The 14,207-nt window shown below is 41.4% G+C and overlaps 1 protein-coding gene across 2 annotated transcripts in view; it reads left to right on the top strand.

Moving 5' to 3' along the window:
• Window positions 1-8,303, top strand: part of MERTK (MER proto-oncogene, tyrosine kinase) — a 76,234-nt gene extending 67,931 nt beyond the window's left edge. For both annotated transcript variants that reach the window (XM_077336271.1, XM_077336267.1), the window contains exons 16-19: window positions 3,803-3,912; window positions 4,388-4,547; window positions 5,716-5,852; window positions 7,559-8,303. In XM_077336271.1, the coding sequence (XP_077192386.1) occupies window positions 3,803-3,912; window positions 4,388-4,547; window positions 5,716-5,852; window positions 7,559-8,060 (909 nt within the window). In that variant the 3' untranslated portion in view covers window positions 8,061-8,303. The remainder of the gene's footprint in view (window positions 1-3,802; window positions 3,913-4,387; window positions 4,548-5,715; window positions 5,853-7,558) is intronic.
• The last annotated feature ends 5,904 nt before the right edge of the window (window positions 8,304-14,207 follow it).

Below are 14,207 nucleotides of genomic sequence, written 5' to 3' on the forward strand. Positions count from 1 at the left end.
TGGAAATAGCAGCTGAAGCTTTTAATGAAGGTAAATAACATCAGGTAAACAAAATGTCATTGTGCCTCTATTAAAAGGACAGGACATTTTTTCAACAGGCCTCTTAGCAGCCTGAAGATGCTGCGACCTGGAATTGTACGTGAACAGCACCTATGCTGGCCATCCCAAATGAGTGTCAGCAATCATCTGTTTTGTCACTTAGACTCCTATTGAGTGGGACTGCTTTCTTCTCTGCTTGGGCGATGCTACCATTTCCTGCCTTAGATTTCTTATTTAGTTGTGTGACATTATCAAATTGATGCAAAGGTCACCAGCTTTCTGTCAGAAAGGCCAAACAGCGGGCAAACTGGTGACTGTTCAAAAGTGTATTGACTGTTCAAAAGACTATGAAGTATATGGCATTTTTCTGGGCATTTTTTTCATATAATCAAGCAGCCTCTAGTCCTTTTTGTCATTGTTGTATATGTACATTCTTATATTAGAACAGTAGAAAAATGACTTCAGTTGTTCCAGAAACAACATATTTGGGAGAAAAAGCTTTTCTGTGTTTTATGATGGAAGCAATTCTGTTTTTATTACTTTTTTCTCCACTAAGGAGTATTATTAAAATAAGACAACACACTGCAAGTTGTAGCTGCCAGAAAGCAAATGGATTGACGATGTTCCATTTTGTGATAATATGACTAAATTACTTAATTTCATTATCTCTCAGACTTTATTCCAGTAAAAAAAAAAAGTAAAAACCCTGTGATAAGACAACACTGATTATGTTGAACTGCTGTAAACAGTGAAGTTGTTCAGGGCTTGGCATATGAATCTGCACAAGTTGCAAACAAGTGGAAAATTAAATGATGTCTTTGCATGTAATTGGGAATTATCAAAGAGCCTTTGTAGGGATGGAAAATGGGCTAGCAAGTGCAGTCATTTCCCCATTATGTAGGATGCAGCTAAATACAATGTCTGCATGGAATTTGTTGAGAAAGAAATTTGGTGATATATAAGAAATCCTGAAAACAAAGTATATTTTCTATATACTCTGCAGGGAACAAATTGTGAAAAATTAACTAGTTTCATTCACTTGGTCCAATTTGCTTCATCCATTGGTAAAGTGATGAATTGGACATGGTTTTGTCCACAAATCTTGTAAGATTAAAATCTCTACTTCATTGGGAATTAATAGCAACTGCATATGTCTTCACATACCTATTTCTTTCTACATCATCATCTTTATTCTTTTTCCTGCCCTTCGTGGTAGCTTAGGGCAGGTCTTGCGCACTTAAGGTAAAGGTAAAGGTATCCCCTGTGCAAGCACCGAGTCATGTCTGACCCTTGGGGTGACGCCCTCTAGCGTTTTCATGGCAGACTCAATACAGGGTGGTTTGCCAGTGCCTTCCCCAGTCATGACCGTTTACCCCCCAGCAAGCTGGGTACTCATTTTACCGACCTCGGAAGGATGGAAGGCTGAGTCAACCTTGAGCCGGCTGCTGGGATTGAACTCCCAGCCTTATGGGCAAAGCTTTCAGACGGCTGCCTTACCACTCTGCGCCACAAGAGGCTCTTCTTGCGCACTTAGTGATTCATTTTTGCTAGCATATTTGTTCTGAGCTGACCTAGAACTTGTTCTAAGCTGAGATTAGAACTTTGTCCAGCACTCATCATACTGGCTTTCTTGTAGTGTTTCCCTTCAACAAGAAACAACTGATAAACCTCATACACCAAAATGTATTATTATAATATTATTATTATTATTATTATTATTATTATTATTATTATTATTATTATTATTATTATTGAATTTATTACCCGCCACTCCCTTGCGGCTCGTGGCGGGTTACAACAGTATAAAACCCCATAAAATACATTAAAAACCAATTAACATATCAATAGTTAATAACTACCTGGCAAGAGCGGCTAATCAACTACCCGTTCCCCCCCTAGCAAGTGGAGAGGGGATACTGGTGGTACCCGTCTCTAATCCCAATCCTCAGGTCCCGGGGGGGCATAGATGTTAAGCCTGGTCTCAACCGTAAACCTGGCGGAAGAGCTCCGTCTTGCAGGCCCTGCGGAACGATGGAAGGTCCCGCAGGGCCCGCAGCTCTCCCGGGAGCTCATTCCACCAGGCAGGGGCCAGGACCGATAAGGCCCTGGACCTGGTCGAGGCCAGGCGTGCTTCCCTAGGGCCGGGGACGACCAATAGATTTTCTCCCGCAGAACGTAAAGCTCTACGAGGGGCATAGGGCGATAAGCGGTCCCTCAGGTATGTGGGTCCCAACTCGCGTAAAGCCTTGAAGGTTAAAACCAAAACCTTGAACCGGATCCGGGCAGCAATTGGCAACCAGTGCAGCTGCCTCAGCACTGGCTGGATATGCGCTCTCCAAGGTGTGCCAGTTAGGACCCTACGAAGTAGATCTTCACCAATCAACATTACACTTGCCTACGTTGCTAGGATCTTCATTAACCATAATTGAGTTATTCAAATGTTGCTAGTTCTGTTAAAATATTATCAAACATTTTTTCCCCAGTATGTGAACTGAATACTCGGAACAATGGGATAGAGTTTAATAATATAAAATCTATACATAACCACTGTGATTTATTGTAGTGACCTAAATACTTTAGTCGGTTGCACTGAGTTTCATATTGATCTTTTTTAGAAGGCATACATGCACATTAATGCCATTTAGAGCTGCATGCGTCTTGTATTCTGACTTAAACCAAAATAGTGTGCATGCCAAGAATCTGTACTCACTGAGGCATGGTTTAGACACTCCGCAAAACCAAGTAGTAAACATTTTTCCAGACTTGGCCATGTCAAGTCACAAGAGGGAATCACTTGTTTCTTGGTATGTAAATAAGGAAATTTTGGGAAAGCTAAGTTTCTGATGCACAATTTGTAAGTGCCAACAGCAGATAGTTGTGCCAAGGAGGCGAATTGCACAGGATCTAAACCACATAATACAAATTTGCCCAGATGATCTGGCAGCAGCTCCCACTGGCACTCCCAAACCAGACCATTAGCCTCCCCTGAGGTCCAACAGCATCTTTTTTTGTGACTGAAGGCAGTCTAGGGAGAAATACTTAGAAGCAAGTTCCATTTTAATCAATTGTGCTTACTCCTAGGAAAGTGTTTTTAAGACTGCAGTCTTACAGATCCAATTTACGAAATTAAAAAAAAACAAATATCACCTCTCCCATGATGGGAACAAGGCCCCACATTCAACAACGTAGATTAGAATCCTCAATACTCTAAACAGTATGCATGGAAGGACAGAGGGAAGGGACGTCATATGTAGTAGAAGAGGGTGTACAGAGGGAAACGTACTCTTTGGCTGTTCTTTCACCACCTTGGAAAGGGGATGAAGTATCCGACTTGTCCTGCTATCCTTCAGGTACAAGAAAAATGAACATTCCTTTCTTTATTTTATTTTATAAATTAATAAATATTCACCTAACTTACCTTGCCAGGAAGTTGTGTTGAGCTAAATTGGAGGTGGGTCAAGTAAAAAGCATAACAAGTTAAAATTTATGTTAAGTGAACTTGCAGTAGCACAAAATGGAACTGGAGGGATATGTAACTGCATTTTTGCCACCCTAGTGTTCTCTTCCTATAGAATTACTGGTGAAATATATATTTGGTTCCTGTTTCCTTAATATTAACTATTAATATTCAGTTGCTTTAAATCAAATTGGCACCTGACCCAGGATGTGTGATGTTTATTATTTATTTTATTTTCTTCATTCAATTTATATTATTTTTAATGTGATACAATCATCATAATTTTTGTTGCATTCTCTTTCCCAGTATGTTCCACTACAGACTTTATTGAAGTTTATGATCGACATAGCTTTGGGCATGGAATACCTCAGTAACAAGCATTTCCTCCACAGAGACTTGGCTGCTCGAAACTGCATGTAAGCTCCTAAACTCCCTTTTCCTGCTCAGAATAACTCCAGAAATCAAACGCTTCAAATGTTCTTTGGTGATTTCAGTGTACCAGAAGCTGAGGATGTTCAAACCCAGATTTTTCCAATTAAGTGATGCAATCTGTTTTCTTGTGTTCACTAAAATAATGCCAGGAGATTTATTTTGGAACTGTCCAAGAATCAGTAATGTTACATATAACTTACAAAATGAAAGCACTTTTACAACTTATTTTAATTGATACTGCTTTCTCAAATTAGCCTAGTATATGGTTTTGTGAAAGTTTTGAGAATTCTCTATTAGAAATAACTCCATAGTTCTTTATAAATGTGTATGTTCAGAAGAGTCAAAGCTATGTAATTCCACCTCTGCCTTTTCCTGAAGCATGTGAAGAACATAATTTTAAGTAGTTCTTATTATTTTAAAATTGGTTCAAATTAATAGTGAGCCTTAATCAACCCACAGGTTACGGGATGACATGACTGTGTGTGTAGCAGACTTTGGTTTGTCCAAGAGGATTTATAGTGGGGATTATTATCGTCAAGGACGCATTGCAAAGATGCCGGTTAAGTGGATTGCAATAGAAAGCCTTGCGGATCGAGTCTACACAACAAAAAGTGATGTGGTATGTAAATTTGGAGGTGATTCTTCAAAAAACAGGCTGCAGCATGACCAGCAGGCAGTGCAGGATTGATGTGAAGGAATCATAGAATCATAGAATCATATAGTTGGAAGGGGCCATACAGGCCATCTAGTCCAACCCCCTGCTCAACGCAGGATCAGCCCAAAGCATCCTAAAGCATCCAAGAAAAGTGTGTATCCAACCTTTGCTTGAAAACTGCCAGTGAGGGGAAACTCACCAGTTGGAACTGTCTGCAGCTCAGGGATAATTACCTGCTATCTACGTCAAGATTTTTTTAAGAACACAGTTGTACTGTCTGGTTGATATGTTGGTAAGCATTTGACCGGGAATTGATTATTCAGTTCTTCATTGTACGTCAGACTGATTGATTACTTATATTTACATCTGTTTTTTCAGCCCACTACACATGCAGTTAATTAAAATACAACACACAGATACAACATGAGGTGTCAGGAATGCCTGCATAGCATTATCTTCAGACCTCTATTGGTCATGATTCCATGCCCAGATTCCAAGATACTTCCTTTGAGGGCAGAGTGAACAGGTAGACTAAGGTGCTGACTGGTAGTAAATGTGACAATCCAGAGACGCAGATCTCTTATATTAATGTGTTGCTGCTGCTCCCCCTGTTGGATGGAAAGTTATTGAAAAAATAGTGATGAGAGAATTAAGCAGCCACTATTTCATGACGTTGCTCTGACCTGGATGGCCCAAACTAGCCCAGTCTTGTTGTATCTGGGAAGCTAAGCAGGGTCAGTCCTGACTAGTATTTGGATGGGAGACTTCCATGGAATACCAAGGTTATAATGCAGAGGCAATGGTCAACCACCTCTGAATATCTCTTGCCTTGAAAACCCTGCAGTGTCTCCATAAGTCACCTTTGACTTTGTTGTATGTCAGACTGATTTAAAGATGTATTAGAAAGTAGATCTCCATCCATCAGCTAGTTACCCTTGTCTATGTTGCTAGGATCTTCATGTACCATAACAGAGTTATTCAAGTGTTGGGAGTTCCATTAAAATAATCTCAGCCTTTCCCCCAGTGTGCAAACTGAATTCTGGGGACATGGTTAAGCATCCAGATATTTAGGATAATTCAGTCTTCCTGAAATGACATCTGGATATGTTTTCTCTTTGTTCCTTCCTTGTAGTGGGCATTTGGTGTCACAATGTGGGAGATCGCAACCCGAGGGATGACTCCATACCCAGGAGTGCAGAACCATGAAATCTATGACTACCTTTTTCATGGACACAGGTTGAAGCAGCCAGAAGGCTGCTTGGATGAACTGTAAGTAGTCCTGTTTATTTACTGCATTTATATTACCATTTTTCTGTTAAGGGTTGTTTAGAGTGTAAATTATTAAAAGACAAGATTAAAAGGAGCCGAAGGCATGCATGGGCTGCTTCTCTCATGCTTTCCTCTGAAAGCACAGAGCTGCCCTAGGTAGGTTTTTCATTGGTCTGTTCAACCTGGTTTTCATACAAGCTTGAGAATAAGGTTGTGAGTGAGGTGGTAGACTGCTGAGGGAATCGGAAGGATTGTTCCATTTCAGACTGCAAGTACAGGATTGTGGAGGCCCAGGTGCTGCAATGCTCACTTACATTAAAAACTGCCTCAGAGCAGAAAAACAGCACAGCAAGCAAAGAACCTGTCTCCCTGCTGTCCTGAGATGTTGCTTTAATTTGCTTGGGTTTTTTGGAAGGGAGTTGGTATCCACCACCTGCCATCTGAAGTGCTGCAGTCCATCCTGTCATATCAGCCCTTGGACATTCCATTCTCCTTCAGGCATTAGCAGCTCTCTGGCCTTTGCTTCTGCTCTCGTAGTTATTATATGTATATACTTCACCTCCCCTGACTGGAATACTGTCATTCATTAATCATTCTGTGGCAATTCTACAGTTATGCAGAATTCCACCTTTGGAAGCTGAACTGTCTGAGGCTCTTTTGTCAGCTGCTCTTCGCCTGGACATTTTGCTCTGAGAATGCCTTGACCATCTTGCTTGAGAAGTTCCTCCCCTGGGAAACAGAATTATACCAGTTCTTGCTCATCCTGTGTCCCAAGAGAGGCAGCCCTTACTGCACTGTGGTTCTCACATACTACTTGCCAAAATGGAGGTTCTGAGGTGCATCTCGCTAAATAACAAGCACATTCTTTGTTACTAAACTTTGAACCCTCCTGCAAAGGGAAAAGAGATTAACAGATAGATGGAGTTAACAGATATCTTAGCCTTGTGCCAGCAATGTTGTAAAATACTTACACATATTGAATTTGGGATATATGTCTACCCCAAGCCAAATTCCATTTAAGTAAAAAAAATGTCCTACACAATTGATTTTGTGTCTGATGACAAGAATCACTGAGTTCCCCAATGCTAAAATATTCCAGACCTTGAAAACACACTTTGGCATGAAGCAGAATGTTTCCTTTCCATAGAGTCATTGAGCAACACACGCTAATTTCTAACATTTTTTATACTTTTGGGACATTTTTATACTGTACAAATCTCTATGCTGAGGTAAGTATTCTCCCAGTTGTCAGGAAAGACTGTAGCTCTCCAAAACACTTAAAATTGTTCCCTGGATCAGTGTTTCTGAATGTATTCCAGGGATATTTTTACCCTAAAATGTTAAAAAAGATTTGAGTTGGAAAACTGTCCCAGTGGCAAAATGGACAGATGTCTGGGGTTGTTTTTTAACCTAGGTGCTTTATCATTTCTGTTAACAGAAATCAAATGGTAAGTGTTAACTGCTGTCCTTTGAAAACATTGCTCACCACTGTGCATGTGACAGTGTCCTAAGAGGAAAAATTTCTAGGCCCCCATGTCTCTACAGTCTACCAAAAAAAATCACAATTGATCAGGAAATACTAAAGGTATTTCAAAGGTTTAAAACCAATTTGATAAATTGTATAGGAGAACTTGAGATGGAAGATGTTTTCCATTAATGATGATTGGCACTTTATTTCAGTATGTTTTTTTGTTTGTTTGTTTCAGGTATGAAATAATGTATTCATGTTGGAGAACGGATCCTGTAGACCGACCCACCTTCTCAGAACTTAAATATCATCTGCAGAAGTTGTCAGAAAGTTTACCTGAACAGAGTGAACCAAACAGTGTTCTTTATATCAACACTAACCTGCTAGAAGAAAATGCAGATGAGCCAATGGACGACTCTGAGTTTCCTCAGATAGACATCAACCTTAATCCTCATGACATCATAGAATCCTGTTCCCAAAGACCAGAGACCACAGTGGTCACTGTCGATGTCCACGAGAGCAATGGGATGGGGGACAGGTACATTTTAAGTGGAGTGAGTGAGGAACACATAGCCGGTCTTGTGAGAAAAGAAGAGGAAGATATTCCTCTGCTTCAGCACACTCTCTCTCAAAATGGAAGGTTGTGGTCTCAAGATAGCACACTTCCTGTAGGAAGCATGCTGACGGATGAGCTACTGTACGCAGACGACTCCTTGGAGGACTCTAACGTTCTGCTGTGAAAGCAAAAATAGGACCTTTTGTGAGCTGAAGATCGGAACTCCTTCACCAGAAATAGTTTTGTCAGACATTCCGCTTGTCTTGTTCGAGCCACGCAAAGCCAGTCATGTATAGTTCCTCTCTGAATCTTGTACAGCACGTAATTATAGAAGTAATGTTCTGCCTCTCTATTTGTATAATAAGGTATCTTTATAGAGATTATATTTTAATAAACAACAGTCCATGATGGTGGTCAATTTTATTCATATTTATCTTGGGTTTTCTGTCAGAAAGTCTTTCCTCCCCGTCCCTGTAGTGGTTCCCCAGGTGATGGTTTTGCACACATGGTTCCTCTTCTGTTTTCTTTGCAGTTTTTTGATGTTTCTAGTACTCCCTGAAATTTTTAACAAGGTTCCTAGCAAGAACAAATTTAGTGTTACCTATGAGTGTAAGTGTGTAGTCAGGTTGCAGCCGACTTATGGCAACCTTAGCAAGAGGCAGTTTGCCATTGCTTTCCTCTGGAGAATCTTCCTTGGGGGTCTCCCTTCCTGGTACTGAACCTGATTAGCTTCTGAGATCTGGCAAGATCAGGGCATATCATACTGCCTTCCCTTGCAATCTAATGTCATAGCTAAGAATTATTTATTTAAGATATTTCTATACCGCTTTTCCATTTTGCTTAAAGTAATCCCAACAAGTAACCCATAAAAATAATCCATAAAACACCCATATTATTATTTTACAATAATAATTCTTAAAAAAAAACATAATCTAACTACCAATCCTCAACAAAGTCACACCCTTCTAAAACCAATGGATTTAGAAAGGTCTAACTCTGTTTAGGGTTGTATCTCTCTTTTGTGGTGTCATCTTCAAATTAAGAATTTAGAATCTCTTTCCTAATCACCTCCTAGACGCACCCTGGGTGTAAGGGAAGCCTCATTAACAATAGTTCAGATCTAGGCACTGGACTTTGTCTTTATACCTTGACATGAATGAGCCAAATTGTTCTCAGATGTGTGTGCCCCATAATGCCACATTTATAAAATTTCACTTGTATTTGCTTTCATTGGTTATTAAAAGGAAAATAATGCAGTGAATTAAATAATTGTCGAACAACCATGGAGCCAAGGAAAAAAATAAAACTAAAAATAAACACAATCCTCCCACTTCCTCCCTGTCTAAAAATTACCCCTCCATGATGTTGCAAGGAGGCTGCCAGCTCCAGTTTGGGAAACTTCTAGAAAGCTATAGGCCAGGGGAAACATACAGAGAGGAGAGAGAGAGTTCTGTGGAGATATCACATGTGATGTGGCAATGTCAAGGCCAGCTCCTTCAACTCTCCTGTTACACCAGCACCCCTATAGTCATCTAGCGCAGTGGTCCCCAACCTTTTCATCACCGGGGACCACTCAACGCCGCGGACCACTCACCGGGGACCACTCAATGCCTTTTACTGAGGCCCGGTGGGGGGGGGGGGTAGTTTACTCCTCTACTCTCAACCACTGCCCTAACGCTCTCTGATCGCTATGGTAATGTTTAAACATCCCTTCAAAATAAGATACAGACACGCCACAACAATGAACATAAGGAACATTTTATTTTCATGGAAATTTTAACTCATGACAATGACAAATCAATGGGAACCCTGAGCTTGTTTCTCTGCAACGAGATAGTCCCATCTGGGAGTGATGGGAGACAATGACACCCAAAGTGTGTTGTAAAGGGCCGGAGGGGGGGTGAAGTAAAGGGCCGGGGGGGAGGCGTCCTTCAGGGCCCACCTCCATTTAGTCGAAGGACCATATGTGGTCCACAGCCCACAGGTTGGGGATCACTAATCTAGAGCCTCAGGCTGCCCTAGAAAATTGAAAAGAGGCAGCTGAAGTTCCTCCTCACTTTCATACCCAAGAAAAGGCCAAGGGAAAGAAGCCAAAGGAAAGAAGCAGCAGAAATAACTGCCAAAAGTCATTAAATGCAAAAAATTTAATGCAAAACATTCCAGGTACCCTCTGCACAAAAGTTCATCCTAAGAGCAAGCAAACCTGAATTACTGTGTTCATTTCACAATCCAGCCACAAGAAATGGTGATTGTGTGTGACAAAAAAAGAACACATATTACAGCAGACATAAAGAGATTTTCTTAAGTTAAATGTTCTAACCTACAAGAAAGCCACCTAATCTCCTTAGTTAATGATTAGGAGAAAATCTCATCTCCTGACTCCTAACACATCAGTAACACATACCCAATCATTGTTCCCGAGTTAATCAGGACATGAACACACTCTTAGGTGACAATTACTTATTTTCTTTGCCAATATTTGTTTGTGGAAAAAGTTATCTTGAATCCTGCAGTTAGCAGATAAGACAATTTCATTTGACTCCATTATCACTGGATTCACACACACACGCACACCCCTAAGGACAGAAAATTAAGTATAAGATCCAAGATTCATCTATACATTTCAAGTCAGGCTTTTCCATCAAACCTACTTGCACTTCTAAGGAGACAGCATTCACTCTTCAAGACTGACAGTTGTGATCTAACCTTTTCCTCTTTCTTGATCTCTCCCTTCCTCTCTCACTGTGGCATATAATCACCATACTCTTTCTCCCCATTGGTTTGACACTGCTTCTGACTCATGCCATGTAACCTCCCAATGTCCCTCTCCGGGCCCCCTGGTTCTCTGGCTCCTGCCAGGCCCCCCTTTTTTGGCCATCTCTCCAGCAGGACTCTCTCTTTCTCTCTCTCCTACTCTGTTCCCCAAGTCTTCTCTCTGCATTACCTTTTGTTCTCTTTCCTTCTCATTTAGGCTTCCTTCTCTCACATTCTTCAGAGACGTGCACACATCCATGCAAGTCTCATAAGACCTAATAGGGCATTTTAGTTATCAAAGATTTTAATAATTGTTAAAGTAGGACTTTCCCAAATAGATATTTTAAGTATTTTTCGATTTGCTGAATGCTTCAATTGTCAACTAACTTTCAAATTTCCATCTTGCCTTCAGTCTATCCATTTATAGTTTTAAAAGTCAACCTTTTATGGTCTCATTATTTTATGCGAAAATACCACACCAATATGGAATCTATGTATAGGGAGGCTTCGGTCCCAATAAACTCAGAGCTACAGGGTGCATGTCTGAATTGCTACATACATGTGCTCAAGGTAATATATGAGTCTCAAGGTAATATATGAGAAATGAGTCTCAAGGTAATATTTCCTCACTCAATTCAACTTCTAAGTTTAAATTTCCTGCCTCATATCACTCCCCTGCCAACTGTTTCTTCGACCTTACATCATTTCCTGGCTTCTTGCATATGTCATACCAATCAGTTAAACTTAAATATTTGTGTTGGTGTAACTAGTTATGTAAGAGCCTCTTGTGGCACAGGTCGGTAAAATGAGTACCCAGCTTGCTGGGGGGTAAACGGTAATGACTGGGGAAGGCACTGGCAAACCACCCCGTATTGAGTCTGCCATGAAAACGCTAGAGGGCGTCACCCCAAGGGTCAGACATGACTCGGTGCTTGCACAGGGGATACCTTTACCTTTTACCTTTTAACTAGTTACTATCCAACATTCCACCCATTCATCCTGAAAAACCTCTCAAAATCCTCTTCAGTTTTTGATTAGTGTTAAGAAGGAAGGATCATAGGAGGAAACCAGCCAACAGAGGGGGGCTGATCCTGGAGGTATTCTGCATGGAGCCAAATAAAACAGTTTAAAAAACAACCAGTTTAGACCGCTTTATTATATTACAATTGTTGTTCTACATTGAATATAATCTATTGAAAAACTACGTTGCAATGTTCTCTGCATGAAACAATTCATAGCCCTGCCCCCTGTAGTTTTGCCAACTCTGCTTTGTTCTCGAATGCAGTCACTAATCTGCATAACTAAAGATCTTCTCTGCATGGCTAATAGACGTCTCAAGCAGGCAGGAGAGAAATGAATCAGTGAAAAGCATCTTTCAGAAACAACGCTTAAAAGACGCTTATAGCACCGAAGAGGCAGTTCACCATGCAGAGAAAAATCAGTTTTGCGGAGTAAATTAACTCTTCTGTGCAGAGATCAGAAAAACAATGGTGTATTTAGTGAGTTTTCATCAGCTTATCCATCATGCAGAAGAGGCCCTGCTCTCAGTCCCTAGCTGACCTTTAGAATCTTTACAGGCAACAATCAATCAGTTTCTTCTTGCCTCTATGGGAGGTTTTCTCAACCAGGGTTTTGTGAAACCCTGGGGTTTCTTGATGGCCCTTTAAGGGTTTCTTGAATGGGTGAGAATTATATTTTAATATATATTTTTAAATTTGTTAAACTTTTTTCAGGGATATATAGACATGTTGCCCTGCCTGCCCCCTCCCAAAATGGCCAGTGATGGGCCTGGAGGGGGTGGAAAGGGGAGGGACCTTGGGAGGTTGTGTACACACACAGCTATGCTTCGCAACCATATTCTGCACAATTGAACTACTTCTGGGGTTTCTCAAAACCTGAAGAATGTTTCAGGGGTTTCTCAATGCTAAAAAAGTTGGGAAAGGCTGCTCTACGGTATACCATAAGAGAAGAAGTCTTCCGTGCCCAATCTAGTGCCTGTTTCTGCAAGGTAGTATGGGATCCCAAATAGTTTCGTTCACAGGAATTGATCACTGTAGTGGGGAGATAAATTTTTATTCTGGGAGTTTGCCCGGAGTTAGTTTGTGAAGAAAGAATGAGAGGACAAAGCAAGGGTCAAAAGGCAGCTTCCAGGTCAAGACAAAGAGAGGCATCCCATTCAAAGGGTTAACGCCTATACACACAGAGTGAACTAGCACCCCACAGTGTCCTGGCGTGCTAAGTCACTCACTGCTTCAGTGAGACAAAAATTAGTCTCCATTGGCATCGATCTGAACTCCCTACTACCTCTGGAAGAAAAATGTATCTTCCGGATTATTAAACAGAGAATTTTAGACCATGAGCAGCAGGAACTCATACCTACCCAGCCTCGAGTCTGCTCACCAGCATTCTTTGGCATCATTATGCAGAGAAATATTATGCCTACATATTTGCATCTCCTTGATGTCCCACCCCTGAGAAGAGCTTTTCTCCTGGCACGAATGAATGCTTTCCCCTCAAAGGTCTTAGAGGGAAGATTCCATCATATCCCATACCATGCGAGACTCTGTCCGTGTGGTTCTGGCTGCTCTGTCTCACACATTTTGCTAGATTGCCCGTTATATGAGCAGTGTCGGGATGATAGCTTTGTTGCTTTGCTGGGAAACAAGCCTTCTGTAAGTAAATCTATGACCTTGCAATTTCTGCTCTCTGACAAAGACCCAGAGATAACCATTTTAGTTGCCAGAGTTTTAACTAAGATGCTTTTATAATATGCTGCCTACCTTGTATTTTATCTCTTATAGTTTATTTAATCATTTTAAGATTTGTTTGGTCATGTAACCCCATTTTATTATTTTGTTGAAATTTTAAACCCTATTTTTATATGTCTTATACATTTTATGCCAATAAAAGGTTACTGACTGACTGACAGTGAGACCCATTATGCACGGGGGGAATAACGCACATTCGGGGTGGAATGGTGGCGACTAAAATCACCAATAACGCACGGTGCCGGCTGCAACCAGCCGTAGTGTCGGTGCATGCCGCCGAAAAAGCCGTGTTAGCGAAATGCGGAAGAAAGCGCAGCTTCCGGGTGACCGGGGCGCAACCAGAAGCGGTGCCGGGATCGCTGCGTGCATAATCGGTTACTCTGGGTTTTGCCGCCGTCCCATCCTGTCCCATCCCGTGCATAACCGGTGTGCTGCGCGTCTTCCCCCTTCACGTTTTCCATGTGACCCGAAATTGCCGTTTCGGCGGCCGTGCATAATGGGCCTGACTGAGTCACTCACTGCTTCACCTACTGCTTCAGTGACTCCATCCAGCCACCTCATTCTCTGTCGTCCCCTTCTTCTTTTGCCCTCAATCGCTCCTGGCATTAGGCTCTTCTCCAGGGAGTCCTTCCTTCTCATGAGGTGGCCAAAGTATTTGAGTTTCATTTTCAGGATCTGGCCTTCTAAGGAGCAGTCAGGGTTGATCTCCTCTAGGACTGACCGGTTTGTTCGCCTTGCAGTCCAAGGGACTCGCAAGAGTCTTCTCCAGCACCAGAGTTCAAAAGCCTCAATTCTTTGACGCTCGGCCT

The sequence above is a fragment of the Paroedura picta genome, chromosome 1 (assembly GCF_049243985.1).
Source record: "Paroedura picta isolate Pp20150507F chromosome 1, Ppicta_v3.0, whole genome shotgun sequence".
Lineage (NCBI taxonomy): Eukaryota > Metazoa > Chordata > Lepidosauria > Squamata > Gekkonidae > Paroedura > Paroedura picta.